General features: G+C 31.6%; 1 protein-coding gene across 5 annotated transcripts in view; it reads left to right on the forward strand.

Annotated features, from left to right (window-relative positions):
- The window catches only part of RhoGEF2 (Rho guanine nucleotide exchange factor 2), a 170,353-nt gene that overhangs the window by 130,311 nt on the left and 15,505 nt on the right, over positions 1 to 24,537 (forward strand). For all 5 annotated transcript variants that reach the window (XM_085194709.1, XM_085194718.1, XM_085194692.1 and 2 more), the window contains 2 exons: positions 6,208 to 6,307; positions 7,293 to 7,412. In XM_085194709.1, coding sequence (XP_085050835.1) covers positions 6,208 to 6,307; positions 7,293 to 7,412 — 220 coding nt within the window. The remainder of the gene's footprint in view (positions 1 to 6,207; positions 6,308 to 7,292; positions 7,413 to 24,537) is intronic.

A 24,537-nucleotide genomic window follows, 5' to 3' on the forward strand; every position in this document is an offset into this window, starting at 1 on the left:
TATAAAAAATAATGAAACAAATTCTATAAAAAAACTATTCTTTCACGATACCGAGTAGTAAAATCTAATTAGGAAGTAAAGAACTAAGGGATCTGTCACCAGATTTCTACTTCACAAAAACCATCCAATTATATGGCTTACCTTAATATGTCAATCAACGGTGACATCCACCAAAAAGATACGAAGAAAAAACGGAAGCGAACATTTCACATACATTGATATGCGCACGCGCACGCCAACGGGAAACGGGTATTAATAGCTTACCCTTGTTGACTCACGCATTGTCTCTGTGTTATGTTGTTTTTTTATTAGTAGGTGAGATTATGTTGATTATGTAGCCAGCATATGGTAGGGGGTGGTCAGGAGGTAGGTACCCAGTGTTATGACACTCCGTTCCTCACTAACCGCCAATTTATAGAGAAATTTTTCATGTTAAATGGGAATCGAACCCACATCCGTCGCGTTTTGCGACAGCACCATACTCAGTCGCAATTACGCTGTGGCATGACGTCCTTCCGTAATTGTCGTACTTGTTGACATTTTTTTTTATTTAAACATTATTCTGTCTTAATATATATTTTTATGGTTTACATTTTCTTTACAATTTTCCCTTTGAGTTCCGTCGCTCGTTCATTCGGTCGTTCCGCTCAACACACGACAACGATTCGGCGGAGCCTGGGGAAAGTGTTTTAACACTCCCTGCTCACCTTACTATGTGATACAGCAGGCACTAAAAGATATTGCTATAAAACAAACAATACAAGGAATATCATTAATACGTAAGATTTGGAGAGATTAGCTTAAAGAGAGCACTTTGTAAATCTCGATATGAGTTTATTCAACTCAATGTATAAATATAAGAATTTCCAATAAATTTACAATTTAAAGGCCGATTATGCCTCGTTTATGCGATTTATGCAAGGTTGCAATGAAATCTGTATTTATTGGCGTCAGAAACTACAATGCATTTTATGTTTACAGTCGGACGCTCGTAGTAAAACAAGTAAAGGGAGTTAGTTACTTGTTTCGGTCAGAGATTTTATTTGAAATTATTTAATTGTTAATTATAATTCCTCACAAATAAATGATCATTTCTTAACTATTAATTGTCTGTGCTTTCGGTTCATTTACTTAAATGCGGTACCCTAATAAATTTATAATTTTCTAATAATCTTAGGGTTCAGCCCTTCCATGCACTCAGTTACCCTCTGTAAACCTCAGCCTAGGAATATTGTTCATTAATTTATAATGTAGGCACAGGTAGGCAAGTGTGTCTATCTAGATTGGATAGATATTTATAGACTGTGATTAAATTAAAGTCAAATGGAGACTTCTGCTGACCTTTGAAGATCGATGGGTCTGGAAGAAGATCACGCAAACAGCATAAGGAATCTCCGAAAAGTATACGTGTATATATGCCGGTTGATGACAGTGGACTGAGGTATGCAGCGCCAGGTATAATATATGAGGCAGAAACTAAAATATTATCAAAGTATAGACCATTAGCATTTGAAACAAGTATTTTACAATAAATTATTTATAAATTTACTAAATATTGTACTAAAAAGTCATGAAATTTTTCACATCTCTCATAATATTTTTTACCTTAATCGTTTCTCAGTACCCAGCATCCAGTTTTATTGAATTATCAGCGAAATCTCGGTTTTTTGTCAAATTTGCCCCCGATGAGTCACAGTGACGTCGCCGCCGGCGGTCAGTGACACGCAAGGTGTCGGCGCAAGGGGAGCTCGAAGCTTTTTGCTTACTTTGTTATGACGATCATTTTTGTGGAGTTCCATTAAAAATTATAAAATCTATCATTACTTTCGGCTTTGTTTGTTCTGCGATAGTTGTAGGTTCGTGTGCGCTGAAATAAGGTGTAATAGTATTAGTACTTTTTTTTAGTTATCTAAGAAACATAAAATGTTTGCGGACGGACTTACTACAGTAACGGACGATTTCGATTTCGAAGACACTATCTTCGAATTTAAACATAGGTTTTTCCTATTATGATTGAAAATCATACGTTGTAATCTTATGCTGTGATGTCTGATTATTAGCACGACGGTTCGATGTACACTCGAGATAATTAATCACTGATATTTCCTCGCTATATTTATAAGATATAACGTGACGTAGTGCTCTGCCACTAAACACACAATGTCTCGAAAATTTATCTACCAAGAAACTGGCAATAAAGGATCAAAAGCCGAAACTAAATTTCAATCTATGAAATACATCTATCGATCGATCAGCGCACATTCTCGATGTATGCGCACGCGCAGTACTATTGTTCTGTTTTGCATACTTATGAGTTCCCGGTACCGACGTGCTCATACTCGACCGGTGACTGATGGTAGTATATCGATATAAATATGGGTTGACAATATATCTATCGGCTTCTATTTATCATTTCTATATTTTCTATTAGAAATCGTTACTTTGCTTACTTAAGTTATTGTTATATAATAAATCATGAAAATTAAAGTCGTATATGTGTATGTGGATATAAAAAGATAGAAATTGACTAGTAACGTGCAGTACGCAGTGATTTCGAAGAGAATCCTCGAAAGTCATAATAGAGCTCACCCCTGTGCCTCCTGTTCTCGCCACAATATGAAAAATAGACACAATGAAATTAACAGAACTATACCAATAAATGGGAAATTTTGTGTGGATCAATGTTTGTTCCATTTTTATGTAAAAATTACTGAACAGTTTTGATGAAACTTTAGATTAATATAGTTTATACATCAGAATAACACATAGGCTACAAACTATGTAATGGATTTGTATAATTTGGTTATAGTATAATGATAACTCAAAGCTTAAATAATTCTTTGCAATTATTAAATATACACCGTACATCTATCTATCTATATATATGAAATCGAAAGGTCACTCACTTATCACGAAATCTCAGAAACTACATGTGCTAGGAGTCTCAAATTTTGCATGGACGTCACTTATAGGACCTATTTACTCATGGAGACAGAAATTAATAATAACGTAGTTCACGCGGGCGAAGCTGCGAGCTAGTATTATATAATTAGGTCTAGTTTAATAACTATATGCGCTAACTCGCATCAACAATTTACAACACAGTCTCTAGTAAACAAACGGACAGGCACGCTAAGCTGTTATATATTCAGGTCAAGCAAATCAGGTCGACACATTACATTGTTACAATTCTATTGAATTTTATTATATTTACAAGCACTTCAGGAAAACTGCGAGCTTTTAGATCGAAACGTTATATTAATTTGTTTATGCAATCGTTTTTTTTATATATTTGCTTACCTTATGTAATATAGGTTAAGTGTTAGTGCATGTTAAATAGAAATATTGAGATTTTTTCAATTTCAAAGTACATTTTATTAACAATCAGAAAGTTTAAAATATTTTGGTTTCTCGTGTCAATGTTGAGGACGTAAGAATTTAGAGTTAAGACACTCAGTTCTCTACACTCTATGTAATGTTGACATATTGGAAAACACAACCATCAAGCAAGAGTCTTTTCGTAAAAGCTTTTTTTATAAAAAAAAATAATCAAATACTAGAAACATAACGCGCACATCGGCAAAGCGTCAGCGGGGTGACATTTCGAACGAGTGATCGATTGCGACAGCTTTTCTTTCTCGGAAGCTCGTATTAATTAAGTTTATTTATAACTACTGTACAAAAAGTAGTAGGTACGCACAAGCTGTTACGGTGCGGTGGCGGGTCGGGTTTCATTCACTTTTTACGTTTGTGAAATTGTATACTTCTCCCTTATACACACATATATGGCGCCACCAATTAAATATGTTACAACAGCCGGACTCATAGACGTCAATTAACGTTTCAATTAACATTCATACACAAGTAGTAATTATACACATCTATATACCATTAAATAATCTTTAAGTTATATTTTCTAAAAGTTATATTTCGTTCGAAACTATCACGTTCATTTAGACGCATATCTTATATAAGTGTCTCTGTTATGTATATAAATATTTTTATTGCTGATATATAACTTAAAATTGCAAATAAATTTATTGTGGCCATAATGCAAGATTGCTATTTTAAGTACCTGTATGTAATTTATAATAAACATATTGTGTACAAAAAATTATCTAATGAGTAAATTTAGTTGGTTCACATTCGTATGTATTAAAAGACTGTAATGTCTTGGATATTTGTAAAACGATCTGATTGCTGGAGTATGGGATGTAACTTAGAATTTCGATATTTAAGTTTTTTTTGGTGTAGGTTTGCCTGTATATACCGACAATCTTCAAATATGTAACTTATGTATTGGATACCAAAAATATATAAAATATTTGTATATTCGTATATCTTAATTAACTTTTATAGATCTCCAAAATTGCACGTAAACTAATTTTCGATATCACTTATATGGTTTAGCTTGCGATGAAAATTGGCGTTAATAATTGTCTAATTGTTTCGATCTTACTATATAGAACTAGCTTGCACCTGCGGCTTTGCGCTCACACAGATTTTGAGAGCCCGAGCGAACTCTTACCGTAGGTTCTATTAGTTACGTTCTACAAATAACGGAATGTTATATAGCCTTCTTCAATAAATGGAATATTTAGGGTAAAAAACGATTTTCGGGTCGTACCAGCAGTTCCTGAACTGAAGTTCAACCAGCTTGTGTTCAACTTTATAATATAGGATAGATGGGTGTATTTCGCAAGAGTTCGTTATCGGCTTTAATGAACATAGTATGAAGCGATGATCTCACTCGTGCGCAGTTTCAATTACACGCACAACTACGTATTACTTACATCGCTGATAGAATAATATTTATATTTTATAGGCGCTTAAGAAAGTACTAGAAATCTAGATTTTTGTTTTCACACTTTTACTGTATGTAGCAGAGTGGGCAGAAAGAATAATTACTAAGTCAATAGTCCCTTCTAGTCTCGATACGACTTATTTTGTCGTACCGGACCAGGAAAATAAATATAATTTGAATACAATTATTCTAAGAGATACACATAATTGCTAATACTAGCAAAGATCTTAGAATGAGAATAAAGAGGAACGGTTCAGGTGTTATGTGCATGTCGAGGGTATGAGTGATGAAATAGCAAACTTGCCATGTATGACGAGGTTATTGGCAGTGGACGAGGCGAAAGAGGTGTATAGAGACCGTAGCGTTTAACGTAGCACTACGCTAGGGATAAAAAATAAAGCTAAAAAAACAAATTATACTGATTGTTGCCTGTACCACTGCGCCTAGAGGGTCCCTTCTCATAAGTAGCTGATCTATTGAAAACAACATGACCCAAGTACTAGACTTTTCACAAGGGATGTAACATGAACATCGTAAATGACTACACAACGTAATAAACAATAGAACTATGAGAAACCTATGGGAAAATGGCACGGATATCTTTTGCTTAAGAAGTACTTCTTAGAAACTTCGTTTGCTATTCATCTACATTGAATTTGCATAAATTAATTCTGTCGTTTTTTTATTATAATTAGCCTGTTAGTTGGAAGTAACATATATTTTTTTTATTAGGTACTTTTCAAAATATTTAATCATAGGGAAAGACAATTGATTTAAATAATTTAAAAATAGACAACATTTATAAAGCCTTAACACAACGTTACGCGGGATACATCGTGAAGCTGAAAAACAAAATAGAGGAACTTTCACTCGAATGAGAATCGAATCCACAGTATATTAACAAAATAACAGTTATATTTTGTTTCTCAAAAAGAACAATGAATTTAAAATTATTTATAAGTAAATTGGTATCCGTCACCCACTCGGTTATCCTTTAACAGGATGAGGTGGTGCGGTCAGTGCGTCATGCAGACACTCTGGTGTATTTCCGCTAATATTAGTGACATTGACATATATATCATAATATATGTTATAGCAGTTATAATTATTATTTTTAAATTTCAGTTGTAATTGTTCAATTTTATTTACATATATAATAGGTGGGTTGTTAGAGAGCACTATAAGAGATTCAAAATTCCCATAGAAGCAACAGAAGTAAATGGATCTTACATTTTACGTAAAATAAAACAATATTGCGGGCGACGACTAGTCTCACATATACAAATAAGAAATTTTAAACTATTTTATGAACATTTTACGAAACGATATGAAAAATGGAAGGTTTTACAATGAGATAAAAAATAAAATTATAGTAAATAATATATATTTTTCTTTTTTTCCAGGAGAATCGAGGAGAGAGGGTTCTACAGAAGAACATTCGGCCCCAGACATAGATGTCGATAATAGCGATAACACGCTCAGGGAGCCTGAAAAGGAACAGAGGTATGTTTTTTTTATTTTAAATATAACTAGTTTTAAATTAGACGGTTAAAACAATATGACGTTTAGATGCTAAATTAATAGTCGATAATGCTTTAAGTTAATGTTTTTAAATATATTTTCAATGAAGGTAAATTATATTAATTAAAAAAAATATATATAAAATATTTTATTGATACTCTTTATTTTTATAAATCGAATGAATTAACTTATCTTATATTTATACAGATAATACCTAGATAAACTGCTAGCTAATAGTAGTGGAATAAAGAGCTACTGCTAGAGCCCTCTATTTTATTTAACATTAAACCTGCAGGAAGAGAGATGGCGTTGAAATTTTCGTCTATCCGCCAATAGGTGGCCCAATAAAACCACTTAGGAAATGTTTCTGTTCATTTATTAAAGGATTTTTGATTATTTTTTTATTTTTTGGCGAATTAATTCAAATTTTCACAATAGTGCATGTTTTTTAGGTAAGTCGTCAATGGTGTTAAATAATTAGTTTTGCTACTAGATTCTAGATGGCGCTTATGTCTGATATTTTTAATGTAAAAGTAATTTGTTACTTAACGTTAAACTATCATGTATGTTGCGAGTTGTGATATTATAACGATAAACAAAAGAGAAAAATGTTGTATTATTTCATAACAAAATAAATATAATTGGTAAATGATTTGGATTGCTAGAGGTTCGTTTTCTATTTATGACGAATATCTAAGAAATAATCTTAACATTTTTTATGCTTCAAGTGCCTTTTTCGTGCCGCACAGTAGATAAAAGATAAACATAGTGTAAAGATAAACGTAGTGTGAAATCTCTCCTTTCTCCACTTTGTAACTCAACGCTGTGTTTTGTCACTTTCAAATTATTTCCGGATCGAATCCCCAGCCATCATGCATATTAAAATATTTTTCTGTATTCTCTTTTTGTTTTTCTGCGTCACGATGTTTCTCAACTATTATTTATAATATATTTTTTTCTCCATTAGTTGGAAGAGCGGTGCGCGCGGCGTGAATAGAGCGGAGAGTTGTCGCGAGCGCGACGCGCCCAGACGAGGGAAACACCGTAACGCATCTGACCCCAACCGGTTGACAGCGCATCCTAACCAGTGAGTTATTGTTTTTATTAATTTTTGTTTTATAGGGAAATTTTGGAGAAAAATGGTTTAGTTTTTTATAATTTGAATAGGATTTGGTTGTTTACGTGTAGGTTTTAAATGGTTGTCCGTCCGCAGGTCATGGATAAACATTTGTTTATCTTACGAAGTTAGATTTTACCGGTTTATACCTAAATATTATATTTATGTATATTTAATTACTCATGTCGATTTTGTAGACAAAATGTGCTAAAAATAGAACCTAATATAAATATTGCATCGAATTTTTATCAAATTTATATTTCTTGTGTTTATATGTCGTAAGATAAATAGTTACACAAAAATATACGTTTTTGTAACATTTAGGGAAATCCGGAAATATATATCATTTAAACTTTTTTAAGATAAATGGATTAACGAAAAAAATTATCTTTTACTTTTTAAATGTGAACCATTTAAAAAATGTATAAAAAATTAAATATATAGTAGTATTTGTATGATAAATAGTGTTCAAATACGTTTTTGACATTTATTTATGTAGGTATTACGTTCGTTTCCGGTTGATAATATTTCCGCTCAGCGTTATACCACGTAAAACTGAGACACAGACACAGACAGAGATGTTACTTTGTATATTACATATTAAATTATATGATATATTTTTCATATACATCCTTGAAATATATACACTAAGTTTAGCTAATTGCTCCTATTCACATTATGATCGAAATTAATTCCAAAGAGACTAGACTTTAGAAGGACCTATATCGTTTTAAAGAAAATTCAATCTTATCTCTTTTATCATAAAATACAATATCGCACAATTTTAAGTGAAACCTGAGCTTCTGATATATTTTTAAAATAAACTTTATTAAGATAGAAATAAAGGTTTTTTTATTTGTCACTTTATTACGTTTTGTTAATTATGTTACACAAATTTAAATCATATATTTAAGTTATTAGAGTTCATTTTACGTGAAAGTATCGAAAACCTATAATGGCATTCTTGTGCCTTATTTGTGTACCAATTTGTAGGGATCTCTGGCATCGCTCTAAATATAAGGCACATTTCTGTCAGGTTAATATAAACCTTGTTGTTTTAAAACAAGGTTGATTTGGCGTTGTTATTTCTTGAAATTTTCAAAACGTCCATCCAAATTACTTAGAGCTTTACCGTAACGACGACCGCGGTCAATGCAAGGTTTTACTGAGAGCCGGTGTAAAATGAGCTCCAGAAATAGCCTTATCGTATGAAACTGAAAGGTCTGGTCGCAATGGCCGCTCTCAATGAGACAGTGTTTCGTATTTCAGTTCAGTTTCAGACGCGCTACAGCCTGGTTGACGTTCACAGGCTGCAAATATTTTACCGATATATCTCCGAAATTTTAGTGACTTTTTTATTTTCTGTTGTTGTTTCTTCGTGTTTTAAGTAAATTTTTGTAATTGTTTCTTTTATTTATTTTTTTATGTTTTTGGTTGATTATTTGTTCAGTGTGAACAGGTATGGTTTTTATAATTAATACATGATATACTCGTATGTAGAAGATTTTGATCTTTAGATTAGCATTAAAGTGAATTGTGATTAAATTATTATTTTCTTTAAACGGTTTTATCAGTGTTTTATTTGTCTTATAGAACAAATAGTTTAAAAGTAAGATTAATACATAAAAATATTTTTGTGTATTAAGTTCTTTATCTCATATAAGTTAGTTTTTGTTTTCGTAATTAGAATCGTGTTATTGATTCTGAAAATATTTGGCTCGTCTTATAATAACAGTTATATATGAAACTACACTCATATAGCTGGGTAGGTAGGGTAGGCTGTTCTTGGGAATTGAACTAATAACCGTTGCGTTTTGCCGTCAGACGCTGTGTCTTGACGGCTTATATAATTAATAACAGATATAGTATAAGATGTATGTGTGGATGTAGAGTGGAGTGATTTTTCACTGACTTCTTTTTTTTTTTTAAATTAATTAATTTTTAAAAAGATATTAATTAATATAATTTGCTTATACATACATTACCACTGACGGTCTGACACCTTCCACCAACAATGTGCATGAACAATCTCCCTCAAACAATGGACGATCGTGAGCTTCTGAGCATTGAAAACATAAACATGTAGATATTTACACGTAAAGAAATATAACAATATGAAATAAGATAGGTATATTATATAGATATGTGCTATATGGTGCAGTAGTGGTGTTGTAGATGAATTATGTAGTTTAGATTCGATTACTACTACATAAATTGAAGGATATATCTGTTGTCGAAAAAGTACATATTTAGATCCGTAATATTGTATTTTATTATATATTAGTCTTGTCTTTTAGGTTTTTCTTCTTATTTAATAGTTTTTTTTTTAATTTTTTTTCACAAGAAGGACGAATTTCTACGTTCTTTATTAATTAACCCCTTATGGAGTTAGTTTAGTAAATGCAGATGACGTATCAAAAATATCTAACGTTCAAAAGCTTTCAATCAAGAGCTTTTCAAACCACTCGATTTCAATGCACCATTGCAACGTGTCTACGAAGTTTAACAAAGAAAACAACGTTACGGTCCGCTGTGGAACTAAATGTTGCTTTAACTGACACCCCAGACATGGTTTCCGCATCCCGTGGGGGTTGAACTCCCTATCCCCTTAATACGAGAGGGGGTACTGCAGAGTTACGCTAGTACAGTACGGTCCACGAGTCTTGGTTGCTCTAATGTAAGCTGTAGATGGCTTCACGTATTTGATTTTAGGAATTTGTCTTACTTTTTATTATTCACTTCCAGGATGGTAATGAGCAATGCACAAAATTTCAGAAAACCTAATTCAAAGCGGCCACAACTCGTCGACCGTACTCTACATGGGGATTCTGTGGTGTTGGCGATAACAGTTATGCCATAATTATTGGGATAAATGTGTGGAATTATTGGCTAGTTATGCATGTTGACTTACATATATTAGTTAGTAGGTTTGTCTTTGTTTTTATATATTTAAATTCAGTTGTAATTAAGAATTTTGAATTAATTTTTAACATTTATATTTAATGGATATGTATCATGAACTGTCTACATTAGTCCTCTCTACTCTTCATATTTTTATAATCAGGTCATACAAAAGTGAAAATGAAAAATTACATCCGCCTACATCATTTTACAAAAATATTACATTACAGAGAAAAAAAAAACAAATGCATCGTAAATATTTCAGGTATTCGCATTAGAATGCTATGAGAAGCTTCAATTAATCAATTTCAAATGTTGCCCGATATAAGATCAAACGTATGTCATAATTTACGACTAGGTGTAGGTAGTAATTGATGAGAAAATACATATTTACATATTTTTTTATATAAAAAAGTATTGAATTTGTATCTGTAGTATGGCTCCTTACCTATAAAAAAAGTACTACTGCGCCTGCTGTCTGTGGCAAAGATATTGGTAATTAAATTCTGTATAGTCTAAACTATAAAAAAGACACAGTTCTTAGGAAATCGCTATTAATACATATTTTCTAACAGTACTGTGCAAAATAAATATATTATTTTATATACAGCGTAGTTTAAATTACAATAGGTACATATTAGCGTCACGCTTATACCAGAGTGGACCGAGCGAACCTAGTGTATAGATACTCCGTTCTCCACTTTCCGGTGAATTTTTGAGGCGTAATTTTTTGTGTGGCGAAGACCAAGAATGTATTTAAATCAATAGTAGTATATATTATATACGACCTAATCGTCGAGTAAAAAATAAAAGTGATATTGCACTTAAATACGTTGCATTCTGACGCGGTTCCCGTAAAGCGCCTGGAGCCTTGCCAAAGCTTGCACGTTGCGAGCTTTCTATATCACATTGTGTTCAATTTTAGAGGAGCGATGTTTTACAGCTATCTGTATTGCTCATTCACGTGGCGCCGTGACTGTAGACACGATGGTTGTGGGTTTGATTCCTGAACGGGGTAATGAATTATTAAATATGTTCACTATATTCGCTGTGCCCACCCTTGTATATACAGGATATAGTGTCAAGTTATTCTCATCGACGTATTATGGATTACTATTCGTGATTGGTCTACATTTCTTTCCGACATATTATTAGTGATTATAATGATAATACTTATACATTTTTATGTAGCTACATATGTTTACCGTGCGAATCCATGAAATGCTAATTTAATTTGATATATCCCATCAAAATTAGTAAAATAAATTATTAGCAAATTTAGTACTAACTACTAAATTTGTATTGTCACTACAAGTTGATTATTCCGCATTCTACGACAATGATCCGTCAGCGCTATAGAACAAAAATATATTGCAAATTATATCAATCCATTACGTATCGTGCTGGCATCATTCTTAATTTAGCTTACAGTATGTTTACACGAATACTGACGACCGATATCGTCATTGCAGTTTGTTTTTTTAATTGTGTGTTTATTGTTTTAAAGATATATTGTTTTGGATAGTGTATGTTTGACTGGACGATGATTGTGAATTCAAATTCAGCTTGGGTGTATTTTAAAATGGTTTAAAAGGTTTAATAGTGTAGATAGGGAAAGTGCAAGTAAAGTCTTAAATAGGTGGTCTGAAAGTAATTATGACAAAAAACTACATGCTACATAGTTTCTTAAAGCTTTTTTTATTTAGCTTTTACGCAACCCCAGTATGTAGAATATCTCTTCTTATTCGTACTCGTATAAAAAATTGTGAAAACAAATCGCGTCTTCCACCTCACGTAACTACCTACCTGTCGGGTGTCGCTCGCACCGCCGTTACAATATTTATTGCGAACTTAAGTTACGTTGGCGTAACGGAGATATATTACTATGTCGCTACGTGTCGGTTTATTTAGCTTTTTCAAATTTATGTCTTAGGTGTATTTTAATATATAAGAAAAAAATCCTAAATTGTCCAAATTAACGTAGATGGTGGTTTAATTTGTAAGGATCATTATTTTACCATTGATGATATTCGAATTTCTGTTATAATAAATAGTAGGACAGAGGATAGGATGTACTATACTTGAGCGAAGTATCAATCTCCAGTTTTCAGCTATTGCGTGTTGAGTGGTTTAACTCAACGCCGCACTTTGAAAGACATCATGATGGCCAATAGATTAAATTAGAGACGCATTTTGGAGTTTGTATTAAAAATAACTTAAATTCTAATTTTTTCATCCGAACCCTTAATATTGTTCATAATTTCAACCAAAACGGCATACTTCATCACGGTTAAGATGTTTCACTATAAACATTGTTCAGCCCGTGGTTGATATTTGCAAAGTTATTTAGGCGTAAATTTTCTAATAACAAGAACTTCTATAATTTGGTATTTCAACATAGAATATGTTACTAAGGTATTTTGCTAAATATTCTGTTGAGACGAGAATTGTAATTAATTTAATAAATATTGAGAACGTCGTGGCACAGAGGCACAAGCTTGCGACTGTAAAAACGAAGATTCTGGGTTCGATTCCCACTAAAGGGACTCTTTTTTCCCACTATTTTCATTCCCTTGCTCTGGTAACGACGCAAAACGCGACGTTCAGTTCTGCAACTCACTTAATACTAGAGTCCCAAGTGCCATCGTAGTAAAAAAAACTGATTTTTGTCGAGAATTCTTCTGGTTTATATAATTGATAATAATAAATATGGTTGTGTTATGTGTATTGCATGTTTAAAGTATTTTCATTTCTCCACTTCGGTTGACAAAGCACGGCAACTCCACCACTCAAAGGAAAATGGGAAACCAAATTTTTTTAACACTAAGTTAAAAGCGCGAAACCAAAAAAAAATAACATACTAAATTCAAATATAAGCTTATATAAAGCAATCAAAATGAAAATTCGCAAACCAAAATTACCTCATATAAAATAACGCACGTTATAAAACGTGAAGTAAACACGCATTGAATATGGCCCTGTATAAACAAATGTACCTACTGGAACGCTGCTTTATTGCCGAATCGTGGAAACTTTTTTGATATAAAACTAGACTTTCCTACTAGTTGTGTGGTTTTGATAGATTATTTCAGCTATTTGTTACTGACTTTGTAATAACTTGACTTTGTAATTAATTGAAATAGGTAAAAACCTATTAAAAAACTTAAAAAAAGTTTTTTAAAACTGCTTCCTTCACGTTTAATCTCGTACATAACAGGGTGCACATCATATTATCTACTTTTGAGACACTACGTTCTTCGCTTACCGTCCGCGATTGCGTCATTCACTTCTCACTTTTGTCTTTAAAGAGCGGAAAAATTAAAATATTTTTTTTTACAAAATTAATTACAATATAAAATGAATGTGAACTTTATGACAATAATAAACAAATTTTGGGATTTCTGATTTTCATAATATTGTGAAGACATTTTAAAACCGCTTTATGAATGAACGGAATGTTTTAAATTATTTCTTGGCTCTGGCTCTGTTTATTAATAGGCGGAAAGGGAAACAAAGTGTCTTGTCTCTATCCATTCTTCTAACTAACATAAGTTTAGATACTAATTCATTTAAATTCATTTTCAGTCTATGCGCCATAAAAGGTTGAGTATTTATTAAATTTGATATAATTGTACCTTAAGGATGTCTCTAGTTCCACTCAGGTCTTAGTCATTAAAACTTTGCAATTAAAACAAAATACTTCAGTGTAATGAACTATGCTGAACTATTATATGACAAACTAGTAGTCGCCTGCCGGTTTACATTGAACATAAGAAGTAAAATAGAAAATCTCGTTCTTTTCTCGTACTCGTAATAATTTTGAGAAGAAGAAGTAGTGTTCTCTTATATTTCCTCTTTAAATAAAATACTATTATAATATGTCATAAACACGGTGGCGTATGTATTTGATTACTTATATATAATATACTAATGCGATAGTCGTAAGGTCAATCTGGTGTGAATTAATTATTTTAGTTTTTATTGTTTTAAATATGTCTACTGTCTCCTCAGTTTTTTAGAGGATTTTTTGAGTAAATTATCAAATATTTTTCTAAAATGATAAGTGTCATAGCAACTAAATCAATTAGGGTCCAGCGCTTAAGTGCACATATTTATTAGATAAGCTATCGCCGGTCGAGTGTTTCCGAAACGCGCGGATTTCGCTGAAAGCTGTCTGCCTGATGCCCTTGGATTTGATTGACAGCTAATTCGTATCTATTATTTGAAATTTGTATACTGAACACCCACAATTTAGCAGGATTTTTGATTTCCTGAAACCAGGATGGGTTTTTTTGTCAGACGGAATGGTTGTACTTATTTGTAAGTTGCTATCATTTTAATTTGTAATTATGTTGTAAGAAAAGTTATAATAATAGTTTGTGTTGATTGTGAGTTTGATTGTCATAAGAAAGTTAAGTTTTAAAAATTGAAATATACAGGATGGAATTGTCAGCACCACTTTAAATGAAACCACAGTTTTAACTACTCTATAAAAGCCTAATATAATTCGGAAAAAAAATAATTCCCAAAAATAAAATAAAACGCCATTTGTAAAGTATAACATAGGCACGCACACACTTACCTGTCAAAGCGGCAACGTCGCATACGTATGTTTGCGTGACACGAAATACAGGTATGGATTAAAATCGTGAAATGAAAAAAAAATCCTACGTCTAAACTGTTGAGGTACCTTAATTATTTTTTTTAATTCTGGGTTTGAAATATTTTACCCTATTTGCAGTTTCAGTAAAAGAAGCGCTGCCTCTTCCACCCTGTATATAAAACAACAAATTGACAGCTCATCTTTACAAGGTGAGCTCTGCCATTCAATACGCAATGTTTCAAAAATTGACAGAAGGAATGGAGTGTATTAACACTAGGTTCCCCACGCCTACTCAGCGTGTACCAATTTTATTATAACATCAAAAAAGGATAATATTTTTAAATTAGGTTCTTATGTTGCGTATTTATATTAAAAAGTGATCAAATGTATCGAGCTATCGTATATACTTTAACGTGGCAGTAAGGAAGACATAAATAAAAGTGATTCCAGTTTTCATCGCGCGTTATATGATTCATAGATATTTGCCGCCCGCCCGCCCATGACCCACTGCCGGCCTATTTCCGACGGCGAACTCGGTCGAATGTCGAAATCTTACTTTTATTCCACCTTATTGTCAAGAATCTAATATAACAAAAGGTCACGAAGCATTAGTTATCTTTGTGTTTAGTTTTTTTTTTAAATATGTAAGTTAGAACGAAATTACTATGTACCTGTGTGAAATCGAACCCACAAACGTTGCGCTTACCTCTAGTTTGGTTAGTTGTAAGTTGAAATTTAAGTAAGGCAACTTTTTCATTCTCTCTGGCTACCGCGAAAAAGATAAACCCTGAAACTAAAAAAAGAAACACAATGCAATCAATTTTTTTCTCGTGCTTAAGGCAAGGTTAGGGTACAAGGATATTTTATCTATCGAATGTATATAAAAATTATATAAAATCTCAAGCACATTTCGTTATTTTTAACTTTTCAAATGTCTCGTTGAATAATTACCTAGAATATGACCTAGAATTGTGTTTCCGGAATATAACATTTGTTGAATTCATCTTAACTATATTGCTCATTGAAGTATATTAAGAATTTTGCGAAATATGTTTAGTAAATATATATAAAACTCTTCTGTTATTAAGTGACTGATGGACAACGCACAGGCGAAACTACTGAACCTGGAATGTTGAAGTTTGCCATGTTTAGGTAGGTTAGGGAGCATAGAGGAGCACTAAAAGAGATTTTTTCGAAATTCCTACGGCAACAGGAAAAAAAAGAAATTTTAAACAGGGGAGAATTAAAAAAGGGATTAACAAATTTAATGAGGTAACGGGGAAAAATGGCATATTTCTTTATAAATCTTAAGTCCACGCAAACAAATCTGCGGGTAAAGATCAGTATTTAAATAAAATTTTACGGGAAATACCAATCTTCTAACACGCTGTCACCATTTGTCGTTGTCTCGTGCCAACATACATACATCTATGTAGTGTTGGGGACTTTCAATGAATCTACGAGTATTTAGTATTTAGTATTTACTAGTACTTACGTTTCACTGGATTTTTTGTTTTTTTTTGTTTTGTGTTTGCTATTTAAGCCATACGCTTTTCCACAGGAAGACCTCAATTGTAAAAGCGTAATAAAATATAAAATTAAAAATTTACTTATTTACTACAAAGTACACGGGGAAGGAAACCTATCTAAATCAAAACTGATTGATTTTTAGTTTCAAGTGAAGCCTCAAAAGGGCGGTTTGCTGTTGCATAACCATAACCAACCGCCTTAATCTTTTACTCGACGGGTTTAGGACGTTCTTAGGTATATGAAATCATGTAAAAGTTTTGTGATTCAAGTTTTGTAAGGCTTTTACTAAAGTAAAACCTTTCAAATACTTAACATAATAAAGATGGATTTACGGAAAATATTGTACACAGTTATTCTTAGCTAGAAAATGGACCGCCAAACCCAACGGCCTCTGCTCATACCTCTTTCGCCTTGTCCATTGTCATTAAACTCTTCATTACATACATGCCCTCCAGGGGACTATTGACGTGACCTTCCTATAGTATCAACGATACTGTGTCTTCGAAAGTCTCTTACCTCTGACTCTTGCCGCTTAAACCTTTTTTGCCATACTATCGTCACTCTTTTTTTTAACTTGCCCAAACCACTTTTATAACTACATATAATCGTATATTTTTAGTTTTATTTGATTATAATTATTTAGAAGGTCAACTAGGTGCTTTCTATTAAAAAAATGTGCTAAGCTCGAAAACCTAAAGTATTTGATATTTACGAAATTAATTTCTTATATTGATAATTATTTTATTGCAAATGCAAAATATTTTACAGATATAATAAATGTATTTCAATTTGATTAATTAACTCCGTAGTGTAATAGACGATGGTCACCTCTATCAAGTAGTAGTATTGGAGTAAGGTTGTTCATAGTCTGTTGTCGTATTGGTAAAGGCTAGATATAGGCTATGTATAGCTATTTTTTTAAATAAAGGCATATTTGCACGTTGAGTGGCGGAGCTGAACGCTGTTACATGTATTGTTCTTGCTTTTTAAGTGCGGAAGTGGGTGGAAGGAGTGAATCAATGGAGATGCACCACAGAACAAATTACTGTACTGTGATGTAAAAAAATACTATATTTAAGACACCATCCATATTACATATATATCAATCAATATATTGGTATATAATATACATGTATGTATATTTATAGGTCTATATCTCATAAACCTTAGCGAATCCTCTATAGACTATACCGTACCTTTAGGAGTGTCGTATTTGCAGACGCTGTGTACCTACTAGCGTATGTACACATACTCGGTACATAGTCGTAGACGTTAAAGTTGTTTTATAGCTTAGGAGGAGGTTTGGGTAGGAGAGTTTCCTTCCTACATTTATAGGTTAGGTTTGGTCTGTTTGTATTGCAATGTTACAGGTTTTACATAGTATAATGATGGGAAAAGTTTCTGGAAAAAAAATCAGGCGCTAGAAACTTTCTTTGCTTTTTTGCTTTCTTTGCTTGTTCTCGCTTTGATAATCAGATCAAGGTGTTTAGTTCGGTGTTTAGTACCGCCACGGAGAACGAAATATCTTAACATTAGATTTATTATTGGATATAATATAAAAGATAACATACCATAATAGATAGACAATATTAGTAACAGATATTAAAAATACATTAAGCAATAAAAAGACAATTTTAAAGCAGAATCAAGCAATTTACTTTCTCTAATAGCGTCCAAGCTATAAAACTTTGTATCGCCAGCAATGAAACATCAAGTTGTAGTCAATACGTCTCTGGCTCTTAATGGCGCACAGGCTCACGTCACGCAAGGTGCGCCGTGTTTATACAAATGTATGAAGTGTATGTATGTATGGTAGACATTTGCCTAAGAAATGAAATACCTAGCATGATTATTGTTTTGGATGATTTGAACAGGAAGTTTTTTCTGTGTTTTTCTATAGCATTTATGCATTTATTAACAGCATATTACATTCGCAATATTAAAATCAATCCCAATGACTAGTATGTCCGAAGTTTCGAAAGTTACAGTTACAGAATTTTCCTCCGGAAATCGTCTTTTAATAACTATCGAATTTGTGGAACTCAAACTAATATGATCGGTTAAACTCGACGCCTGCCAACTGTCATAAATACCATCCATCCAAATAAGATATAGATAGATATACGGTATTTTAATATCGATATAGTCCAGTATACTGTATTGCCCAGATTTTTATTGATTTCTTAACCTTAGAGTATTTTCAATTTTTCAAGGTTGCTTAAAATTGTGCGGATGATATTTCATTTATTTGCTTGCCTTGGCTGTCAACGTTGTTGCTACATCAATATAAACTAGTGACGGCACCTCGGTTTCGTCGAAAATTTAAAAAAAGTTTTTCCTAATCAATTTTGATTTGATCGATTTATTTTATTTATTATTAGAAGGTTACTCTACACTATAAATTTTATAATATAATAACTAGATTACGTTATATTTATTTTAAAAAATAATAATAATATAATAAACTTTAATAAAATATGTTTTTGGATTACTTTAAAGACCTATTCCAGGTTCGAGTCCCGCATAATATATATTGTTATACAATTCTAAATTGGTATTATTATTTTTAAATTGTGCAATTACCACTAACAATATGTTAAATTACGTTTTTAGTAAACAGCTAAATGTTTGCGACTGAAGGGCTTGTGGAAGTTTTAACTTTGCGAATTTCGTATAGGAGTAACTCTGTAGAGGTTAGGGTCGCTTTTTCATCTTTGCGCGTGGTACAAAGTAAATAATATCGTTCTATTAATAATTCTACTCGTATAAAAAAATTGTATTTATATATTTATTTATAACTTGTAGGTGTGTGTTCGATCCCCATTCGGGGAAACGATTATGTTTAAATTATTTTCATTTCTCCTGTGTACAGTTAAAGTCAACATGTAATGTTTCGTAAATATGGGGCATGGAGTGTCTTAATAAAAAAATCTCTGCCTGCTGTGATTACTTGGGCTCTGCCCGCTACCTATTATTTCGATTTTACAAATTATATTTATTTTATAAAAATAAATACTCTCTAGACTGCTTTTTGAGTCAAAATTAAAAACGAATAGTTACATTATACTTTTACAGTAAAATTAAATTGTATTTGCAATTGTCCCAAGGAATCTATATAAACTCTACAATAAATTAAAAAAGGTTTAATGTAAAAAAAAATATATATTTTTTGTTCTCTACATTTCGTGACTTGACAGTTTTTCAGAAGTAAAGTTGGTTGACTTTAGAAAGACCTTTCAGCGACTCCCACTTGTCCCTTTCAATTTGTCTCAGTTCACAATGGCTGTTTATTATTGAATGCGATGTCAAATTGGATTACGGATTCGTTTTGCTTAATTTCTAAGAGTTAAGTGAATATTTTAAATTTAGAAATTTTGTATTAATATATATATCACATGTATCTCGCATAAAACGGAGAATATCGAAAGAATCTAATGTTTATTTACAAATTTTCGTTAAACAATGTTTTTTTTACAAGGAAAGATCATTTGCCAACAGATATTGCTGGTCATTAAATATTTTAACTTTCCTTAACTGTTATTCCACACTAAAGGAAGGAAAAGTCTTTTCTGTTTAATAAAACCAAGGATTTATAATAACAATAGAATTCATTTTGGTATCAAGCGATTTATTCAAGACTGATCAGTAAGTAGTTCATCTATTACGAAATTTTTAGAATATTAATATTAATAGACTTAAAATGTAATTACCATCACCGATCTGTGGCTCCATGAGTAATGTTCACAGGAAGAGATAGCTCTAGGATCTATTTAGATTAGCTCAGTGTATTTCAGGTACACATGAACTCTGAGAGCAACTTCATTTATTACCTATAATGGGTTCGTAACTCTTAATTTCCGTACGTGGTACTTGGGTATATTTAGACAGGATGGCACGTGTGTAATGTACGTAAGTGTACGTGAATGTATAGGTACGTAATGATTTTTTTCAGCTTCTCGCTATATCCCGCGTAGTAGGAGAATTTGGCAAGGCAAGGCATTGCGTGCTAATTCGCGGAACTTAACGCCGCGTTTGACTTTGTTGTAATTATGTACTTAGCTTTGTTTGGCAGCAATATCATAGACTTCTGATTTGGCAGTGCTTTGTATGCCTATTTATTTTTCTTACATTCTGTTTCTTTGATGATGAAAGATACTTGTTTACTTTAGCTTCATTAAGGTATTAAACATATGAACATTTAGAAAAAATTGAAAACAACTTTGGTGCGTAGTTTCTTTAAAAAACTGTCTTGCAGAAATCGTTTATATTTTCGTTCATCGAAGTGTTTATGTTGCTAATGTTTTCATATTCGGTCATTCTTTTCACTATAGGTAGACAGTAATATTAAAAGTAGTTTTATACTCTGTTCTCCGTAACAGGAAAGCGGAAGGAACTTACACTAAATACACTCTGTACGATACTTTCTGAAACATTTTCCGAGAGATGTTTACTGGAGGAATTTAACCACGCGCAGTTAGGGAATTAATTAAAATTCATTTTTTTTTCCGAATAAGGATCAAACCATCAACGAACCATCGACCAACCATCGTATACGATATTTCCAAAGTAGGGAAAAGTGAAGAATAGTGTCTCACCTCTCAGTTTGCTTTAATAAAGAAACTGAAAATAATATCTATTGTAAAACACAGAAAGCAAATATTCTTCACCATACATATTTCTTGTAAACAATCATTTTATAATACGTTGCGTAAACGTTAAAAGAAAATTCACAATACATGAATAGATATCTATAGGTATATACTATATATATAAGGGACCTTGGTTTTCTATTCCATCGCTGATTGATGAGCCACAAAGCTTTTTCATTTTAACCGATAAAGATTTCACTGGGGATAAATATTTTGATTTGCAAACGTAATGGCTTCTTTTTATTATTATATATTTGTAATTTGTATTTTTCTTTCGTCTTTATACGTTTTGTATTATGTTTCTAGTCGTCGCGAATTTGTTCGGCGTAGACTTCGAGATTTTTTTTTCGTTTTCGTAAGTTCCTCTGTTAGTGCTCCCCTACAATCCCTAACCTATTTAGATACTAAATTTTAACTTTCTAAATCCAGTAGCTTCGTCTGTGCGTTGTCAGTCAGTCACTCAGTAACCTATATGTATATATGTAAATAGATGTACATATTTATCTTATTGTTTCGTCCTTGTGCTTGTTGTAATGTTTTTTCAATATGGAAATTGTTATAACATATCAATTTGTATGTTATATACCTACACTGACTTGAATTGATGTCTTCATCAGCGATTATTATTTATTAGTTTTGGGTTCGAATCGCATTTGTACAACTGCTTGATGCTAAAATTATTAGCTGTAAACATATCGTCAAGTTAATTTGTCTTTCTTGTTAAACAACCCAGGTGTTTAGTATTATTTACGAGTTCTTTTATCATTATGTTATAATAGTACATGTAGTTTGTTTCTGCCACTCAACATCCAATGTCTTTAGATAAGTGTGTTTAAAGAACACTCTAAGTCTATTACAACAAACAAAAGTGTTTGAATTGCGTTAAAAATCAAATTTGTGTCATAGTAACTGTTTGTTAGCATTTCCTTGTAAAATTTCATTTTTTGTTAGTCACAAAATTGGCTTCATGAGGCCCTTTTTATACATAGGTATATCTTGTGTTTTAACTTTTATATAAAAATATTGTCTATACCTTTCTTGACTATACCTTTCTTGATCATTTTCAATATCTAACGGTCAGAATAGTACAATTTGTTTGATAAGGCTAAGACTTGGGGTGGTTCAGGGGCGCTACCTATATCCGATACTCAGTTGTTTCGTAAACGCGCTCCGGTAAAGACGTCTTATCGAAAAGTCGTTTTGAGTATTAGTGCAATTATAGTTTATAATATGAATAAGTTTTCTTGAAATATAGTAATGGTTTTTTAATTGGACTTACTGTGGTTTGTGGATATTTGAATCATTTATGTTTTGATTAAGTATGGGTGGTTATTGATAAATATGATGATGATTATTTCTTCTTATCATTTTTAGTGTTATTCCATACTAATAATAGAAAAATGTTTTAAAAGACTTTAAAAAAAACGTAGATTTTTGCTTAAAAAATTACGTGGATTTGAACTCTTATTTCTGTAACGATTCAATGGTATTTTTCTTTTTTTTAAGATTCCAGAATTATAGATGGTAGTAAATCCAAATTGGAATAAATTATAGAATTTTTTTATAATGTTGTCGTCGTCGTGTCGTGTTGAAATTGAACATAAAACTTAATTATTGTAAATATATCTAGTGAAGCTACTCATTTTTATCTCTTTATTTACATATTTATAAAGACAATGCATTATTATCATTGTAATTGTGAGCCTGTAATAAAAATAATAAGTTACGTTTGCTATAAATATTATTAAACTATTTATTTTTATTAACAAATTCATGTGAAATTATCGAAAAATATAAATCTATCTTCTATGTTTAATAGTGTCTGAGTTTGAATAATCTATTTTTAATAGTGTGTCGAAATTTTATATTAACTTTTAGCTTCATAGTTGGCTACATTACCTTGGTTCAAATACGTGCAAGTTGAAATTTATAAAAATATGAATTTCGCCCACAATTTCGGTTACGTTAGAAAAAAATATAATTCCATTTTTTTTCGTTTTCGTGTTAATTTCGGGGAATCTTCTCAGTGATTTCTAAAACCTAGATGTTAAATTTCAGCGTTCTACGCCGGTTTGTTCCGGCAGTGCGGAAAGTAAGAGTTTTATATACATAGTTTTATATATTTGTACTATATTTCGATATGTTCATAAGTTTTAGCACGTATATATGGGTTTTATTTTTAGTGTTCCAAAGCGGATAACGTGACGCCACTGTATGAGTAATTGTGCTTTATCTTGTGCACTTGCAGAGCTAGTTAGATGATTTCAGGAATATATTTTACTGATACACATACATGCATTTGTATTGCAAATATATGAAAAGTTAACAAGTTATACGAAAATAATACAAAACCTATTTATTATAATAATTACAGCGTTGAGTTTCGAAAATAAATAAAATAATATACGTATTCTAAAAGAATATTTCAATATTTTTGGTATTGTAATAGAATTGGATCAATTGATCTTGTTATTTTGTGTGTCAGTCAGGTTTGCGGAGTTTTCTATGGGTATTGCGTTGTTTTCATCCCACGCTGTTATTTTGTTTATACTAATGTATAAATATGATATAATGTATCATTGTTTTTCTTACAATATTAATTCTGAAATAGATTTTAAGTTATATTAAAAAATGGTAACTTTTCTAGATATTCTGCTATGAAAAATGTTAAGTTGATCGCCTAGTGTTTAATGGCTTATTTCCCATTTTGGTTTATGGTGATAAACAATTATATGAGTATTTGTTTGTATCCACGTATCTCTGCAATGAAATTACTTACTCCCATACATTATGTATGTAGTCCATATAAAGTAGAACAGGTAGATTGATAGGTTACTTCGTTGATTCCTTATATACATGCTAATATCGCTACCTGGCGTGTCGTAAAGTGATGACAATTAACATAACAGTATGTTAATTATAATTATACAAAAATATCGATTCTGAGTTCTAGTTAACGCTAACGTGGCGCAGTTTTGATATACCTGTTTATGTGTGACGTTTGAGTTTTAAAGTTCATTTAATTTTTATTTAATGCTTTTAATTTAATTTTAATATCGCAAAACGTTTGTACTGGATAGACTTTGGTGAGAAAATCAATTTATTAAAATAAACTATTTATTACTTACTATTTACTATACGATTCATTAAATGTAACCGATGGTAGTGGATTCGATAGCCACTAAAAGTTGAGAATTATTTTTCTTACTTTGTTTAGGTAATACAAAATGCGGCATTCAAAAATCGTCATTATTTAACTCTACTTAAGTATTGCAAAAAAAAGTCATTTACAATACTTATAAAAGAAAATAAATCTTTTAAAACTGACGTGCTAATTTAGCATGACGATGTTAAAAGAAAACTTATAAATATTTAACTAACTATACAAGTAACGATACAATAGTCATTTAGG

This window comes from Heliconius melpomene, chromosome 1 (assembly GCF_056956725.1).
Source record: "Heliconius melpomene rosina isolate 202511_hmr_F chromosome 1, ASM5695672v1, whole genome shotgun sequence".
Lineage (NCBI taxonomy): Eukaryota > Metazoa > Arthropoda > Insecta > Lepidoptera > Nymphalidae > Heliconius > Heliconius melpomene.